An 18240-nucleotide genomic window follows, 5' to 3' on the forward strand; every position below is an offset into this window, starting at 1 on the left:
GGCCAATGGCCCACACAAGGGCCCAACAAATCAGGTCCAACCCCAACGCCAAGCAGGAAAGGTCCCCGGGGAAGCGCGAGAGGAGCTTTAAGCCCGGGCACCTGGCCTCAGCCCTTCTAGAGGGCAGGGGGCCAGGCCGGGACCTGCGGCAGCCAGCACAGGGGATCCCCCTCAGGTGTGGCCCGCCCCTGGTTATCGCAGGAGGGGTCGCCTGGGGCCTCGCTCCCACAGGAAGGTTGCCATTGCCCCGGGAGGGCAGCTTCCTCCCTACAGTGTGGGATCCCTCGTCATCGGCAGGCCATGGAAGAGGTTCGGTCCTGGTTACAGCACTTCCTGGGGACTGTGGCCCCTTCGAGTATGCCCCACACTCGTGCCGAGCCCCAGGCACCCCTCGCATCTGCCCGAAGGCCCTCTGCACCATCACCCCACCACCCCAGGCACCTCAGACCCCGGGGACCCCTGGGCTCCTCGAGTCACCTGCAGCAGAGGGGCCTGGAGCACACACGCCCACCTCCACCACGCCAGCACGCCAGTGCCCGCTCCGGCTCCCAGGGGGAAAGCCCTGCCGGCGGCCGCTGCCTGGAAGGAAGAGCAGGAGGCTGCCCCGGTTCAGCAGCTCTCAGGGCAAGTTCTGAGAATGGCCCGGGCACTGGCCCCCAAATGCCACGGTGACCTCTGCCGTGCTGCCCTGTGAACGAGCTTCGCGCCCCACCTGGGCACTCCAGCCACAAGGAGGCAGCAAGCAGGCGGCGCATCCCCGGTGGGAAGAGGGCGCCTGTGGGGGCTGCTCGACCCTCAAAGGACTGCGGGAGCCGTGGGCGTGGCCGCGGCCCTGGGCCCTGTGCCCTCCAGCCCCTGCCTGCCTGCCTGAGGGCCCCTGCCTGGGCACCCCTGCTCCACCAGAGACAGCCCCTCCTCACCCCTGCCAGCCCACAGCCCTGCCCAGCAGCTCGGCGCTGTGCGGCCACCGTCTGCCCAGTCCTGGCCAGGTCTCCTGTCCCTGGGCACTGCCCTCCACGTGGCTGTGTGGTTACAGGGTGACGTCCCTCTCTCACACGAAGGGAGAAGCCCGGGGGGAGGACAAGGGGTGGGTCCCCGGGGACCTGCAGCCCTGGCCCCTAGTGGGTGCTCAGTGAGGTCCCTGGAGAAGCGAGGGGCAGTCGTCGGGGCAGCCTGCCTGCCCACCCTGCCTCTTGGCAACGGGACGTCCTGCGGGCAGGAAGGAGACTTCACAAGTGGTCACCTGCCTTGGAAACCGAGTCACGGTAACTTGGTCCAGTGACCTGCTTCTGGTTCTGCTGCTGGGCTGGAACCCACTGGCTGCCCTGCCTCAGCCTTCGAAGCGGCCAGGGGACCGCGTGGCCTCAGCCTGCTCTCCCTCGTTGGAAACCCAGGGCGCCTCTCCCAGGGTCGCGGCTGTGGCCCCACCCTGCCTGTCTCCTGCGCGTCTGGACTTCTGGCGGGGGCCGGGGGCTTTCCACCCGTGTGGGGCTGATCCCGCAAAACACCTTCTCACCACAGCCGCGGTCGCCGGGCCTCACTAGGGAGCCCGCTGCTGACCTCGGACAGCTCGGCCAGGCTGGCTGAAGAACAGAAGGACGGGTCTGCCTGCGCTGGGGCTGCGGGATGGCGGGTCCCCAGCAGGGCGGAGCTCCAGCCAGGCCCGGGGCCCTGCTCACGCTCACCCTGCATGGAACCCCGAGACGGCCTGCGAGGCCGAAGGCACGGCGCTGGGGGCCAGGGCCTGGCGGGGCGCGGGTGCGGTGGCAGTCCACCCTCAGGGCCGCCCCTCCTGCTCCTGCGGGTGCCCAGTGCCAGCCCCGCCCTTCGTCCAGGAGTGCCTCCCTGCCTAGCTCTGCTCGCTCCAAGCCCTCAAGTGCTGGAAGGCCCCAGGGCCCGGCCTGCCCTCCGGGCCTCTCCCCAGGCGCATCCGAGGCCGCTGCGAGCGGAGCCAACACGGCAGTTGGCTGCAGAGCCCAGCCTCTCCCAGGCACAGACCCCGTTAGCCCCACCTGAGCCCCTTTCTGCTGGCCGCCTGGTGTCCCCGCCTGCCATCTAGTTTTTGGCCACGTGAATTCCCACCTGTGCGAGATGAGGTCACTCTAGTTCCCGTTTCCCTAGCCGGCGGTTTGTGATCTGAGCTGCAGGTATCACTGGGGCCACATGCAGAAGGTCCCCATCCCACTGTCCTTTTATAGAGACCGTGGCCAGCAGGTCACGGCTCCCAGGCATCTCCTGCCTCCAGAGACCCTGGGATTTCACACCTGGTTGGTGCAAGGTCAGTTCTAACCCTGTGGCCCCTTGATGACAGGGGGGACCACGCCACAGCTCAGCCCCAGGCCTCTTCACACCCACAACAACCCTGGACAGGGAGGCGGTGACAGGCGAGGACGTGGGGCCACGCGAGGGGCAGTAGCCGCAGGGCCAGGTGGCCATGCACCCTTGGCCAGGAGTTCACTGCAGAATGAGACGGTGGCTGGGCACACGGCCGGGTGCCTAAGGGCCCAGGTGGGCACCTGGCAGCGCCCTGCCTGGGGGTGGCCCTAGGGGAGCCGTGGTGACCGAGAAGGTGGGACTCCTTCCTGGGGAGCCCGGCTGTGCCTCGCTGGGGCTGGGCAGTGTGGAAGCCAATCTCGGACTGGGTCACTGGGATGCTGTGGGCCAAGACACCTGTGGGGACATTCGGGGTCTGCCTGACAGCCTCGGGCTGGTCTTCTGGTCTCCTCTGCCCTCCCGCCCACGGGGAGCTCAGCCCCGGCACACGTGGCTGCAGGTGACTGTGCTACCCCAGCCAGTCTCCAGTCTGGTTCCAAACTCAGCCCACAGAGGGACACGCGGTCAGAAAGCAGTCAGCCCCGTGACTCAGCAGTCATGGTGGAAACAGGATGGGAAACTCGAACGTGCACAGAAAGTCGGTGGCTTCCAGTAGAGGCGGGGGGCTGTGGTCTGGCCACTGCCCGGCGTGAGCTGGAAGTGGGGAGGGCAGAGACTGCAGAATTCAGGAGGTCCCTCCCCAAGATGGTTAAGGAGGGGTGAGGCCCTGTGGGCGGGGCGGTGGGGTCAGGAGAGGCGGGAGGCCACGGAGGGCAGGCCCAGGGGCCCCGCGGCCAAGGGGAAGCGAGTGAGCCCAGGCAGAGGAAGGTGTGGCGGCAGGCCCGCCGGTGTCAGGACAGCCTGGGTGCGAGGGGCGAGGCAGAGTTGGAGGCCTGGTGGCCTCAGGGGTGCCCAGGCTCCAGTCCCCAGGGCCCGTGAGCAGCCCGACGTGGCTGACAGATTCTACACGTGGTTAAGTCGAGGATGGGGAGATTACCCCGGGCCACTCAGACACCCAAGCACCCACAGAGCCACCGTGGCAGGGAAGTCGGGGACCGGAGGACGGGGCGGGGCCGCGAGCTGAACGCAGGCAGAACCACCCAGCACCTGGCCGGCTACGGGGGCTCGGGGGAGGCCCTGCTGCCCATTTTTAAGGTGCCTGAGGAACTAGGCCCACAGATTCTGGGAAGCAACTGCTATTTATTGCCAGGCCCCGCAGGGCCTCTGAGGGCAGAGCCAGACCTGACGGGCGGCGTGCTCCATGGTGCCCACGCACCTGCCCCTCGGGCCGGGCCCCCCCAGTTCTCCACCTGTGGGGAGTGTCCTCTAAAAGCCTTTTTAGTTGTAGATGGACATAAGACCTTTGTTGGTGCACTTTTACGCCAGCCGAGGACCGAGCCCAGTGCCCAGGCCTCAGACGCAAGGCAGGCGCTCCCCATCGAGCCCAGCCCGGCCCATGGGGCAGTTTTTAAAAAATGAAAATGCGTCAGAGAAAACAAGAAGGCAGCATCCCCTCTACCAACGCTCGCCACGTGCTCTCCCCGCAGTGCTGGGGGCGGAACCAGGGCCTCGCAGGCCAGGCCAGCGTCTGCCACTGAGCCACGCCGGCCCTCACGCCTGCCCCTCCTGGGCTACCTTCAGTGGCACCCATGCGGTGGCTGCCTTAAGATGGCCCAAGGTACCGGCGGGCAAGACGGACTCCTGTGTGGCTCCAAGTCACCAAGCTCTCTGGCTCTGCCGCCAGGGGCTGGCCCACCTCCCTGTCCTGGTGGTGTGGACTGCAGCGCGGCCCAGCAGAGGGCTTGAGTGTGGGGACTCATCTCACGCCTCGTCCTGGGTGGAGTTGAGTCACAGGACTGGTCACCAAAGGCCCGGAGGGAGCCCCTGGGGCACAGAGGAGCCCGAGGGCAGGACCTTGGCTAAGATCTCAGCCCTCCAAAGTCAAGGTGGCACAGCAGGGGGCTTCCCCAAAGTTATACCTGGATGGCTGGGACAAAGAATGGCCACTAGGCTTTTTTTTGTTTTTTGCACTAGGGACTGAACCCAGGGGTGTTCCCCAACATTTCAATCTTGATGCAGGGTCTCACTGAATTGCTGAGGCTGGCCTCAGATCTGCTATCCTCCGGCCTCAGCCCCGAACTGGGGGGATTACAGTGTGCACCACCATACCTGGCTCGGCTTTGACTTTGATGCCTGTGTTAGTCAGCTTTTTGTCATGGTGACCAAAATACTTGACATAAACAACTTTGAGAAGGAAGTTTATTTTGCTTTGGTTTCAGAGTTCCAGTCCATCTTCATCTGAAGAAGCATCATGGTGGAGGAAAGGGGCTCAGTCCATGGCAGCTAGGAAGGAGAGCAAGGGAGGGAGGGAGGACAGGTGAGGGACAGCCAGGAGCCAGGGACAACACGCAGCCTCCGAGGGCCAGGCAGAGTGGCGTATGCCTGTCAACCCAGTGACTTGGGAGGCTGAGGCAGGAGGATTCGCAACCTGGTGAGGCCCGAAGCAACAGTGAAACCCAGTCTCAAAAAATCGTAAGGGCTGGGGATGCAGCTCAGTGGTAAAGTGCCCCTGGGTTCAATTCCTAGTACAATAAATAAATAAAAGGAAAAAAAAGCTGAGTCCCTCTTTCCCCACGCCACACCCACCTCCAGCTTCCATCTCCTCCACTAGTCCATCAGTCACAGATCTATCAGATGGAGCGCGCCACCCTGGAGGGCAGAGCTCAGGTGACCCAGTCAGGAGACCACCTCTGAAGGCTGCCGCCCCAGGACCAAGCTTCCAACCCACGAGCTCCTGGGAAGAGTCAGATTCAAGCTCTAACATCCTCCCGCCCATCCCATCCCGCAGGCCACCTCCAGGCCACTCCCTGAACCTAGTCTCTGGGTTCTCCTTTTTCTTTTTAGGACCAGGGATTAATCTAGGGCACTTGGTCACTGAGCCACATCCCCAGCCCTTTAATTTTTGAGACAAGGTCCCATGAAGCTGCTTCCGGCCTCCCTACACTGCCGGGATTACAGGTGTGCACCACCACACCTGGAGAATCCCCAGCCCTAACAACATCCGCACTGCTGAAAAGTCCAAGTCGCCTGAGATTCAAGGCAAACTCAGCTGTGAGCCTGCAAAAACCAGAGAAAACACCTGCTCCAGGAAGGAGGGAGGGCGCAGAAGGAAGGGCTGGGACCTAACGGGAGAAACCAAGCGTGGGTCCTGCGGTTCCAGGTCTGGCGCCTGGTGGCAAGGGGCTCCCAAGGGCACCCGGCCACCTGCAGCTTCCCTCGCAGGCAGCCCAGCCCTGGCAGCTCCGTCTCGGGTCTTCGCTCAGCTCTGGCTTCCCTTCACAGCGTCCCGCGCATCCTCCCGGGAGAAATCCCAGAAGCCTCCTCCCTGACCCCCGCACTCCAGCAACCGCGTGGCTGACGCCAAGGTCTGCCACCATCCTGATCAGCAGTCGAGCGTCCAGGGACCCTGCTGCAGCCACCCGAGTGTCTGGGTGGCTGGGCACGTTGTACAAGTAGGCGCCTCCCTGGTCTCATCTCATCTCTTCGCTCCCCTGATCCTGAGACGGGTGTGACCTTGCCAGTCCTCATGCCAGCGAGCCGTGTTCCCGGTATTTCCAGGTGGGACATTTAGCGTTCAGTGGCTGTATCGTCTTCCAGACACCTCCTTAGCCCCAGTTTTACTTGCAGTTTTCTGGCCAACCAGCAAGTTTTTTCCGAATCTTTCAGCTCTGCTTCTGTCCCTGATTATCACAATAAACTCAACTGGAAGCTGCTGGCAATACTCACGCCACAAAGTGAGTGCTGTGCTGCCTAGAAACTTCTGCCGGACTACAAAGTCCATCACCTTTGAATTCAGCCTCACAAAAAGTCTCAGGATTCAGACAAAACACTGGCATTTTCTTAGCCAGAGCACACGTATGGTCTCTAGACCAACCTCCAGGAGCCTAGTCGGTGCTGCCTGGTTTCTGAGCTCCCACCAGAATCACACATTATGTGATTACAACAACCTAAAACACTCCAGCTTGCATGGCTAAGCTTCTCAAAATTCCTCCCACAAATTCCAAAAGGCTCCAAAAGCTTCTGAACCACATGGTCAAGTAATCACAGCAACAACCCCATTTCTTGGTACCAACTTGTTTTAGTCAAGGCTTTTTGCCGCTGTGATCAAAAGACCTGACAAGAACAACTGCAGAGGAGGAGAAGTTTATCTGGACTCACGGTTTAGGAGGTCTCGATCCACAGACAGCTGACTCCGCTGCTCTGGGCTGGAGAGAAGGCAGGGGATGGTGAAGGGTGTGGTAGAGGAAAGCGGCTCAGGACAGGACAGTCAGGAAGCAGAGTTCTCTCACCAAGGACACAACACATACCCCAAAGGCACAGCTTGAGGAACCACCCGCTCTGGCCACTTGCCTGCTTAGTCGCCACTCAGTTAATCCCTATTGGGGGATCAACGCCCTGACTAGGTTAAACCTGTACAACCCGTCACCTCACCTCTGAACTTTCTTGCATTGTCCCACACGTGAGCTGGGGGGATGCTTCATATCTAAGCCGTAAGAGCCACAAAATGGGTAAATCCACGGGTGAGGCTCAAAGCCCTCGTTCCATCACTGCTTTTTTTGGTGCTGGGGACTGAACTCATGGGTGCCTAAACATTGAGTGGCATTCTTAGCCCTTGTCAGTGTGGGACAGGGCCTGATCACGTTGCTTCGAGCCCTGCCCAGTTGCTGGGACTGGTCTCAAACTTGCAGTCCTGACTTAGCCTCCCAAGCCCTTGGGATTATAGCCTGCACCACCACGCCCGGCTGATCCGTCAATCCTTACAAGCACCACCTCTGGACAGTGCTACAAGCCTTCAATGTGTGAGCTTTGGGGGAACGTTCTGGAACCACAAGAATGTCTCTCAGGAGCAGGCAGTTCCCACGGGTGGCAAACCTGCCTTCTAGCAGATCGCCTCTTGCTTAGCTCAGCACTCTTGCTCCTGGGGAGTGAGCTGTTAGAGAATCCCGCCTCCACTTTCAGCGGCAGGAACCAGGGTAAGCCACAGGGGTGGGGACGTCGGCTGTGCTGAACTTCTCAGAACACGTGAAATGAAGAAGCCACCAACAGGACCGGGGAATTCTCTGTGAGGGGAGTTTTCGGTACAAAGGCACTTGGTTCAGAGGCACTTGGAGGTTTCCAGTTTGAAGACACTCACTTTAATGGAAGGCTCGTTCAACTCCAGATCTCACGCCCCTTCCAGGACAGCGACCCTGACACAACTGGAGAATCACGAGACCCGCTCCTCACGGGAACGGGCCTCTGCGGAGCTGGCTGTGCACCAGTCCCTCGGGAGCGTGTCCAGGCCTCGCGTGGTCAGCCTCGTGGCTCCACCCACTCAGGGCAAGGGCCACTTCAGGTGCCCTGACTCCTAGACCAGGACAGCACCTGAGGCTGGTCTGCCCTGTCACCTCAAAGAATGGGACAAAAGGAGCCTTTTGTCAACTGTGGGGTTGGCAGTGGGACAGGCTGGTGAGAAGCCTGGGTTCTCTGGAGCCAGATGCGCTGCTACGAGTGCCTTCCCTCCAGCCTGGCCCCAGTGCGCACCCTTCCTCACCTGCGGAGTAACAGGTCTGACTGCTGAAGTGCACAAGTGCCTTCCGTGCCCGAAGCTGCGACCTTCCCCTGCTGGCCCTGCGTCAGGGAAGACCTGGAGCCTCTGTCCAAGGTGTGCTGAGGAGCACGTGCAGCTTCTGTGGCGGGTCCAGGGCCCAGCCCGGCGGAGGCAGCGCTCAGGAAACGCAGCTTTTCTCTGCAGCTGGAGCGGCTGAGTGGAGCTCTGCCTGGCTCCTGGGGACGTCACTGCGCTGGCACAACAGAGAAGCACGTCCCACGGTCCCCAAGGAGAGCGCGTGCCCGTCAGGGAGCTCCTGAGGGGTGTGTGTCTGGGTCCCATCGCATTGGGGACACAGCCTCACTCCCGTCTTGGAGCCCCCGGGCCTGCTGCTCCTCCTCCACCAGGTCGGCCACCAGGTTCATCTGGCAGGCCCTCAGCGCCTCGACCAGGCGGGCCACCGTCGCCTTCTCCCTCTCGCTGTTCTTCCACACCCTCAGCGACTCCCTCACCCGCTCCATCAGGTTGCGGGGGTATCTCTCCTCGATTCCATCCATCTTGGCATCAGGAACTCCGAGGCGGCGGGCCAGTCTTTTCCAGTCTTTCCCCACGTTGTCGCATATGATGTTGAATGCCGCATGCAGATCTGGGAGGAAAGAACAGGATGACTTACTTGAGGTTTGGGGAGCACCCCTGACCCCCACGGGCTTCTCAGGGCCAACCTGAGTGCTGGGCAGGCACGCTCGCCTGAACACTGGCCTGCACGGAGGCAAAAGCCAGCAAGCAGCTCAGGGACTGTCAGACCCAGAGCCTGAGAGCAGCCTCAGTTCCCCAGGCAGCCCCATGGGACGCGGGGAGCTGCCTGCTCAGGACAGGGCAAACTGAGGGAAGCCTGGGGAGTCGTGGGAGAAGAAAACACGGCCGTTCCCAGTCCTGCTCTGCTCCGAGGTGAACAGCAGTCTCAGAAGCTATGTAAATGTCAACTTATTTGGAAAAAAGATCCTTACACATGTAGGGGAACTTCTTGAGGAGTTCGCCTGGGTTACCTGGGTGGGCCCTACATCCAGCAAAGGCCATGTGACCACGGAGGCAGAGCTGGAGGGACGCGGTCACTAATCAAGGATGCCAGGAGCCACCAAGAGCGGGGAGAGGCAAGGAGGGATTGTTCCCTACAGTCAGAAGGATGTGGCCCTGGGACACCTGGCCTTCATATTACATGAGTGTAGATTCCTCTTGCTTGACCCCCAAGCTCGTGAGATTTGCCACAGCAGTCCTGGGACCACAGTGCACACCCCGATCCTCATTCTGGAAGCTGCACCGCCTACCACACTCCTCTGCTGCCAAGTCACTACTGAGACCAGGGAGCAGAACACTACAGACCCCCACAAGCAGCTTCGGGACTGTGGGGAGCAGGGGAGCCAACTCCTCCAGCCTGGGCACCCTGAAAGCACTTGTTACTGTGATCATTTGGACAGATGAGGAAAGTAAGCCACAGGGACATTAAGTGAATATTCTGATGTCACACAGCTAGAAATTGGCTGAGCTACGGTTCAAAACCCTGTCACCTGAGCTGGGAGCAGTGGCATATGCCTGTAATCCCAGTAGCTTGGGAGGGTGAAGCAGGATTGTGAGTTCAAAGCCAGCCTCAGAAACGGCGAGGCACTAAGCAACTCAGTGAGACCCTGTCCCTAAACAAAATACAAAATAGCGGATGTGGCTCAGTGGTTGAGTATCCTGGAGTTCAATCCCAAATACCAAAAAAACAAAAACCATAAAAGAGAAAAACACAAAACCCTGTCACCTGGTCTCAGAGTCCACCTTTGAGCTTGACGTTAAACTGCCTTGTGTAGGAAAACATGGATCACCCACCCCAATCTGTTGCCCACCTGGTATGCTTTCCTCCAGCACGCGGTAACGATATGACGAAGTTAAAATTCACACACAGATACACACGTGAGTCTAAAAAATCATTGAGTAGATCTTCCAGACAGCCTTTTATCAACTTTCCTCATTGTTAAACATCCTTGAAAACAGTCTGTCTGTCCATGACCCGGTGTGTATATAAAATTCTGACGGACAGCTCTGGACTGGCTGGTCTGTCTAGCTCACCACTGACAGGCGTCACAGCCACTGTGTCACCTGCCTATGCACTGTCTGGCTGAGGGCTGGAAGGGCCAATTCCAGTGTCTCTGCAGGGTATCCCTGGAGCACTCCTCAACCCCAGAACTGGCTGAGGGACCCCGCACACTGGTCTCTCGTACTCCTGGTATCCCGGCAAGCCACAGGGGAGAATGGAGAGGAGCACTCAGAATGGTCTCCTTCGAGGAGGCAGCGCAGAGCAATCCTCACCTGATTTCTGAACACCTGCCTGAGTGTCAGGAGGTATCCTAGGGAAGACCAAGCCAAGCATGGAACCCCCGTCCTCACATATATGCTTCCTATGTACCCCGGAACATAACACTAGGCAACCGTGCAAAGAATTTTGTGCATGACGTTTTCCATTTGTGGTATCTCAAAACATTCTGGATCTCACAGCACTTCCAGTTTCAGATTTTGGATGCAGGTGCTCAGCCTGCACCTCCCACCCCAGGCCAGACCTGACCTCAGGTCTGCTGTCAGCTGTGCATCTGGGCAAGATTCTTACACTCATGAGTCATGGTCCTCTACTCTGAAAAATAGCAATAAGAATAGGAAATAAAACTATTTAACTCGGGGCTGGGGTTGTGGCTCAGTGGTAGAGCGCTTGCCTGGCATGTGGGAGGCCCTGGGTTCCATCCTCAGGACCACATATAAATAAATAAATAAGTAAATAAATAAATAAAAGGTCCATTGACAACTAAAAAAACAGAAAGCGTATCTAACTCACAAATGAACGTGTCAAGTGTGTATCAGTGGCACATGGGAACGATGGGTCAGAGTTACCAAGGGATGGTCCTGGCCTCCCATGGCCAGGAAGGGCATCAGCTGGGCACAGTCCCAGAGGCTGACGACCCCGTGCAGCTGGCTACCTGACCACTGTCCACTTAGTCCACTTTACCCCACCGGGTCCTTCACGGTCCTTTTCCTTTCGTTGAGTTTTCTACTTTACCGGAGAAAGTGGGGTGGAGAAAACACTGAAGGTCAGAGGTGAGTGTCAGGGCCCTGCAACCTCGGGTGAGCTGACTTTTCTGGGTTTTGTTTTCCCCGTTTGCCACTCGAGGCCCGGAACACCTGGCAAAGATTAGGCGCCACTGGACTTGCAGCGCCCACTGCTGGGCTCACTGGCCCCACCTCCCCGCCCCGGCGCCCACCTGCCTCCTCGAGCGCGGCCCCCGCCGCCGCCCCCGCCTCGAAGTCGTCCAGGCGCCGCAGCAGGTCGTGGCGCCGCAGCGAGGTCAGCAGGCTGCGCAGCAGCTCAGTGTGCTCGGCCTCCAGGTCCTTCTGCTCCAGCAGCACCTCGAAGAGCTCGTGGCCGCGCTGCACGCGCTCCAGCTTCCTCTTGCCCACCAGCCCCTGGCACAGGAACTTGAGCTCGGTCAGCTCGCCGCTGGACAGGTCGGCCGACACCGAGAGCAGCAGCATCCGAAACGGGTCCATGACGGTCTCCCCTCGGCCGCTCGCGGAAGCCGGAAAGCCGTCCGCACCCTGGTTTCGAATCCGAACCAGGAAGTCCCCGCCGGCCTCTTGGCTCAACTTCTCGCGAGAACTCTGGGGTCTGCGCATGCGTGTCGCGCGCGCCGAAGCCGTTTCCTCCCCGACTGGCGGCGCCCTCTGCGCCTGCGCCCTGCGGGTCGCTGCGGGTCCCGGAAACCCTGTGCGAGCAAAGCTGAAGTTCGTGGGTTTGCAAAGCGCTGTGCTGCCCTACCGTGTGCTGGGAGGGCACCCGCGAGCCGTCGCGGTCTACCGTTGCTAGGTCACCAACATTTACGAAGTATTGACAATGCATTCCTTAGTGATCGGGGACACTTTCTGTGTGGGGTAGGGAAAAACACTACTCAGAGATTTCTTTGGTTTTAAGGTGTAAATATTTATTTTTAAAGTGATGGCTATTCGATAAAACACTTATTGAGCGCCTACTGCAGGGGCTGGGGAAGAATTAGTGAGTTCAAATCGCAAGTGCATTGGCTGAGAACAAATAAGAAAATCGTGCTGGTGTTTCATTGCACAGTGGGGTGACTTTATTTTTGAATCGCTAGAAGAGAGGATTTTGAATGTTCTCATGCCGACAACGAGAAGCCAACCACAGTGCTGGAAGTGACGGGCACACATTCGACGAGGTTGTGTTCGCGCATTTTTCTTTCACTTAGCGCGGTGCCAGGAAGGGAAGAGAGGAAGAGGGAGCTCCCTGCGGGCTGTGTGGAGGCAGAGGCCTCTTCTCTGCGGAGACAGCTCGGGGTTCTTTGTCCCCCTGTGCTGCCTCAGCGTCCCCAAGGCGATGCCTTCCTCCCTCCTGCTGAGGAGCTGCATTTTGTTTTTTAAAGAAAGAGCCTCCCACAGTGCGTCGGGACAGAAGAGCCCCCAGGCCCTGAGGCTGACTTGACGCACAGAGACAGATAAAGATGGAGGACTCTGGGACGGGAGGCTGTCTTGTCCTAGCCCAGTGGATCTGGTGGATCCCAAGTCTTCATAAGAGGAGGGACAGGGAGATGCCACCTTGAGGGGGACTCACTGCCAGTGCCTCCTGGAAGTTTTCCAGTCAAGGGCCGCACGTCCTGCGGCTGGGCAAGGCTAGGTGAGGGCTCTGCCCTGGGGCCTTCAGGAGGACCAGCCCTCGAGGCCCACGTGGGACACCCTGCTCCAGAGCTGCCCCGTAATGCTTTTGTGCTGTTTTAAGCCACAGAGTTTGGGGTCCTCTGCTGACCCATCTTGTCCCTCCCCAAGAGCAGCTCCTGAGGCAGCCAGCAGAGGGCGACAGTCACCAGCAGGAATAAGTAGGCAAGGTCATTTCTTCCCTGGACGTCAGTGTGGGGGTCACAGTTGGGTGCAGCAGGTGACCAGGAGGGACACAAAGGGACAGACACCTCTGGAGCCACAGCAGTCTGCTTCAGTCCTGGCTACAGACGCTGCTTTGTGTAGAAGTCAATTGCTGCACTCTCGGGATTGAGGGGGGGAAACAGGAGGGAAGATGGGAGAGAGGGAAGGGGAGAGAGAGGAGGGGAGGAAGGTGGGGAAGGAACAAGAGTCAATTCCTTGGTGGAACCGAGGAGGTCAGACCTGAGCGCCCACAAGGACACAGAGCCTTGTGCTGTGGCTGTGTTCCCGATGAGCCTTGCGCTGTGGCTGTGTTCCTGGCAGGCTCCTGTCAGAGGCAGCAGCACTGTCCCAGCTGGGGAGACCACAAACAAGCCTGTGCTGGCCTAGGCAGGGCTTCCAGGGCTTCCAGGCACACCCTGTCCTCCACAGGCTGTGAGCAAGCAGAGGGCCGTGTGACACAGCGCTGGCCTTCCATGTGCCCTTGTACCCCTCCCATTGGCACATCGGCTAACTTGAGCCTGAGTCCACTCAGCTTAAAGGTAGAAGGTCAAGTTGCCAGTCTATCTGCCTTCCACACGCCCATCCATCCATCCTTCTTCCATCTACCCATCCATCATCCATCCTCCAGCCATGCACCCACCCATCCATCCACCCACCCACCCATCCATTCACTCATCCATCCACCCACCCATCCATCCACCTATCCACCCATCCATCCATCCACCCACCCATCCATCCATCCACCTATCCACCCATCCATCCATCCATCCACCTATCCACCCATCCATCCATCCATCCACCCACCCATCCATCCACTCATCCATCCACCCACCCATCCATCTACCTATCCACCCATCCATCTATCCATCCACCCACCCTATTCATCCACTCATCCATCCACCCATCCATCCACCCATCCATTCATCATTCACCCATCCACCCACCCTATTCATCCACTCATCCATCCACCCATCCATCCACCCATCCATTCATCATTCACCCATCCACCCACCCCCCCACTCATCCACCCATCCATCCATCCATCTATCATTCATCTGGTCCCCATCCACTACTGGTCCATCCACCCATGCACCCACCCATCCATCACCCACCCATTCATCCACCCATCCACCCAACCACCCATCCACATATCCACCCACCCACCCACCCATCCACCCATCCATCCATTCTTCCATTCATCTATCATTCATCTGGTCCCCATCCACTACTGGTCCATCCACCCATGCACCCACCTATCCATCACCCACCCATCCACCCACCCATCCATCCACCCATCCACCCACCCACCCATTCATCCACCCATCCATCCATCCTTCCATTCATCTATCATTCTTCTGGTCCCCATCCACTACTGGTCCATCCACCCATGCACCAACCCATCCATCACCCACCCATCCATCCACCCATCCACCCACCCACCCACCCATCCATCCACCCATTCACCCATCCACCCACCCATCCACCTATCCACCCACCCATCCATTCATCTATCATTCATCTATTCCCCATCCACCCATTCTCCCACCCATCCACCCACCCATCCTTCCACCCACCCATCATTCATCTGTTCCCCACCCACTACTGGTCTGTCCACCACCCACTCGCGCCTTCGCTTCCTCCGTCGGCACTTTCTGGTGCCTCACCTGTGCCAGGCTGTGCCGGGGGCTCTCTCCTGGCCTGACTTCTGGCAAGTGTTAGCTCTTCTTTTTTGCTGTGAGGTCGGGTAAATGAGGGCTGCCCCTGTGGTTCCTGAGACCTGTGGATGAATGTGTGTGTGGGAGCTGGGGACTGGTGCTTTGGGCAGGACTCTGAGCCCAGCCTTGGGTGGACAGGCCTGACTGGGCAGGTGGGGCGGGGCGGCGGGGTGGCTGGAGGATGGCGGGTCGCGCCCTCCTGTCCGATGGAGAGAGACACCATGCTGTTGGGGCGGCTTCACAGTAAACATGCAGCTCTGGACTTGGGATGTATATGTCCCTGGTCTGAAAAACGCATATGGAAAATTAACTACAAAGTTAAAAGCGCTGAGCCCACCTGGGCCAGACGGCACCATCCCTTCTTCTAGGGTGTGTGCGGCTGACACCAGGCCACAGGCCTTGGGACCTGCCTCCCACCCACGTGGCTCCAGGCACCAGCCGAAGAGAACCGCGGTCCCTGGTGCCCTGGGGTCTGGACTGCAGGATCGCTGGGCGAGAGCAGCAGATGGCCGTCTTTGTGCCCATCTGAAATAAGGCGCCTGCTGGAGGAGGCTTTCATCGCCAGGTCCCGGGTCTCTGCAGCAGTATGGCTTTCCTGCACCCTCCGCGGGCCCTCCCGCGAGCCCCAACCCCCTTGCCTGCATTTCTGCTACCCCATTCTCTGGCCTCCCCTCCTGCTGAACTTCCACTCTACAGCTGCCATGCTGGCTCCATGGTTCCTAGCCCAGCCCCTGCTGGCGGACCACCACGCCCTGTCCTGCCCGACTTGGCTCCCCGCCAGCCTCCAGCGCCACCTGCACCTCTCCACACCCAGCACCTACCTCGATGCCACGGGCCTTTGCACAGCAGTTCCTCTGCCGGCCCCGGCCTGCCTTTCCTCCTTGCTCACGTCGAGGGGGCTTCGCTGACCAAGTCGGCTACTTTCTGACCCTCCGAGACCTTGCTGTTTCGTCATCAGCACCCCCTTCCTCACTCTAGGGTTAGTTTTCCGGTTCAGCCTCTGACTCCCTCCGCGGGGTCATCCCCCAGGGAAGGGCCGTGCCTGCTTGCAGCTCCCTTCCCAGCACAGCACCGCAGGTGCCCGGAGGTGTTCCCAAGCGCTGCGTCCCAGGCCTCTGCGTAAGGCGCAGGACACCCTCACCCAGCAAGTGCTGACCCTGGGGCGTCCTCCCCACCTCAGCCTCGCAGCCGCGTCCTCCGCCGCCGCGTGCTAGGGCGTGAGCTCTGCGCCGGCACAAGGGGGTGCTGGAGGCTCCCTGGTCCTGGGTTGAACGTGCCTCTACAAGTCCGTACTGCTTCACCTTCACCCGCGTGATGGCGATCACATGTGGTGGTCAGTGTCCCCGCTTGCCCCCGTGAATACCCTGGCAATCTTAGGTGGCTCCCCAAATGGTGTGGGAGATCTAACTCTATGAGGCCATTGGGTTGTGGGGCCAGGAGTCTGGAAGAGCCTGCTGAGCCGGCGGGACCAAGGCCCCTCCTGCTAGCAGACGCCAGAACATGCAGGTGTGCTCGGCAGGGGCAAATGCACACATTCCACCGTGTGAAGCACACAGAACACGCGCGTGCACACACACACACACACACACACATGAAGCTGCACGAGGGCAGGGAAGCACACACACGAACGTGCAAACACGTACATGCTCGCACACGTGCACACAAACATGCATGTGTGTGCAGACAAGCACGTGCAGCCACACACTCGCACACTCCCACACACTAGTGAAGTCCCAGGAACGCCGAGGACAATTCACCAAGGAAACACTCATTCCTGAGCTGGGGATCCTTCCCAAACGTCGGCCTCGACCCCGGCTTGTCAGGGACTTTGGGGACAGTCCTGCAGTTTCCCAGGGTCAAGGTCATGAAGACAGCATTCAAATAAGGAGAGCATTGTGTTTTCAAATTTATTTAAATGAATGTTCAGCCACAGTCCTCGAGGATTTGTGTACATTCTGGTTTTTTTAAAAAATGTTTTCCATAAAGGAATTTTGATAGTCAACTAATTTTTAATACAATATTTATATACAAAAACCCCATTTGAAACTACTCACTGTACAAGAGAAAATAGAAGCATCAGATTGCATGATTTTAGCAAACAATGAAGACCTGCGCCCTCTGTGGGCTCCGACCGCCAGTCAACGAGAGCAATGTGGGCATCAGGCCCGGACGAGACCTAGACGCACGGTGAAGGTTTTCTCCCTGGCTTCCAGGAAACGTTTCTTTTTGTTTCCTTGGTGCTTGAGAAATTTCAGATAATTGGTTAGTATAACCGCTACACATTGAGATCACTCATATCCTTTAGGAGACTTTTTTCTACAAACTTTTGAAATGATAATTGTCCAGCAGTGACATTCCTGTGAGTACAAATATAGAGAAGTGTTACCAAAATAGAAGCCTTTATTAATAAAAATCTTTGGTAGTAACAGTATTTTAAATTCCTCTCAATGATATTTGGTTAAATAATAAACTCCTTCCACCTTGAACTACAGAAAAAAAATCCTCCAGTCTACCACATCCTCCAGTTTAGTCTTAAAAAACTAAACAAAACCAAGAAGCATTCTTACGCTTCGAGTGGACGTCAGAGCCTCAGGACTTGGTGAGGCCCTTGCACCTCCTTCAGAAAGGCCTTCGAGGGGCTCTTCCCTGCCCAGCTCCCTCCACCTGGTCTCATTTCACAAAAGGGCCATCAACTGAGGTCAGCTCAGCGCCAGGGTGCAGGGGTGCTGCTGGGCTCAGGGACACCTGCGCAGGACCGAGGGGAGCGCGCGCCCCCGTGTGGCCAGCACCCTGAGCGAGAGCATCAGCTTCCGAGTTTGCGGAAGGGACGGAGGGTTCAGGTCCTCTGGCTTCTCCCACACTTGGGCGGCGCCCCCTTCCCCAGCTGCGCCACAGCCTTCTCGGCGCTGCGCTCTCCCGAGACGGGCACCAGCGCTGGCCGGCTGCCACGTGTGTGTGCCACGGTCAGAGGAACCGGAGGCTTTCGGGACCTCTGCTCTCACCCCACCGGCGCCACTGAGCGCTCTGCGGAGCTCCAGCCCTGGCACGGGTGCTGCCCACCACCAGCTATCACGTTGATCCACCTTGAAGACTAAAGATAAAAAAATTCCCTGCATAATGGTTTTGTGCAAAAACAGGAGAAAAACAGAAAGAAGGAAGAAAAATGTCCCATCAGAAAGTGGTCCTCCAGGGTCCCGGGAGCCGCGGGCCCCGGCGGGGGCAGGGTGCCCTCGGCGGGAAGCTACAGCACGCCCCCGCGGTGCCCTTGGTCGCCCTCCCGGCGGGGCTTGGCACCGTGGTGGTTCCTGGGCGCCTCCCCTCGTGGTCCTTCTCCATCCACGTGTCCAGCAGCTGCTGCTTGCCCTGCTCCTCCCTCATGAACAGCTCCACCATGAGCACCTTCTCCTTGTGGACCTGCTGGCTGATGTCCTTGGGGATGTCTGGGATGACCCAGTCCACAAAGTCGCTCATGAACATGACCAGGTTCTGCGGGGGCGAGAGTCAGCGCACAGGGCGGGAAGGGTGCCCTCTCCGCCCGCCCCGCCCACACGCCGCCCCGCCCGCGTGCCTGACCCGGCCTGTCCAGTGCGCTCTGCCTGCGCGCCCGCTCCACCCTCTTGCTCCTGGCCCTGTGCACACCCTTTGATTTCTCTGGGTGTCAGTTTCCCA

At 59.1% G+C, this 18240-nt stretch overlaps 2 protein-coding genes across 2 annotated transcripts in view; both read right to left on the bottom strand.

Moving 5' to 3' along the window:
- Positions 1-4540: 4540 nt before the first annotated feature.
- Fadd (Fas associated via death domain) lies at positions 4541-11545 on the bottom strand. Its single transcript, XM_047519326.1, has 2 exons — positions 11194-11545; positions 4541-8549 (listed from the first exon to the last, which is right to left on the bottom strand). The coding sequence occupies exons 1-2, from the start codon at positions 11477-11479 to the stop codon at positions 8209-8211; spliced, it is 627 nt and encodes a 208-aa protein (XP_047375282.1). The 5' UTR covers positions 11480-11545; the 3' UTR covers positions 4541-8208.
- A 4919-nt stretch (positions 11546-16464) lies between these two features.
- Ano1 (anoctamin 1) overlaps positions 16465-18240 on the bottom strand; it is a 128384-nt gene continuing 126608 nt past the window's right edge. Inside the window, 1 exon segment of the mRNA XM_047516857.1 lies at positions 16465-18057. Within this exon segment, the coding sequence (XP_047372813.1) occupies positions 17743-18057 (315 nt within the window). The 3' untranslated portion in view covers positions 16465-17742.

Source organism: Sciurus carolinensis, chromosome 11, assembly GCF_902686445.1.
Source record: "Sciurus carolinensis chromosome 11, mSciCar1.2, whole genome shotgun sequence".
NCBI lineage: Eukaryota > Metazoa > Chordata > Mammalia > Rodentia > Sciuridae > Sciurus > Sciurus carolinensis.

What these genes read in the sequence shown, in the direction of transcription:
- Fadd (XM_047519326.1), bottom strand. Translation starts at nt 11,479, where the DNA reads ATGGACCCGTTTCGGATGCTGCTGCTCTCGGTGTCGGCCGACCTGTCC. An exon ending in GGCCGCGCTCGAGGAGGCAG is followed by an intron (nt 8,550 to 11,193) that starts GTGGGCGCCGGG and finishes CTTTCCTCCCAG; the next exon opens with ATCTGCATGCGGCATTCAAC.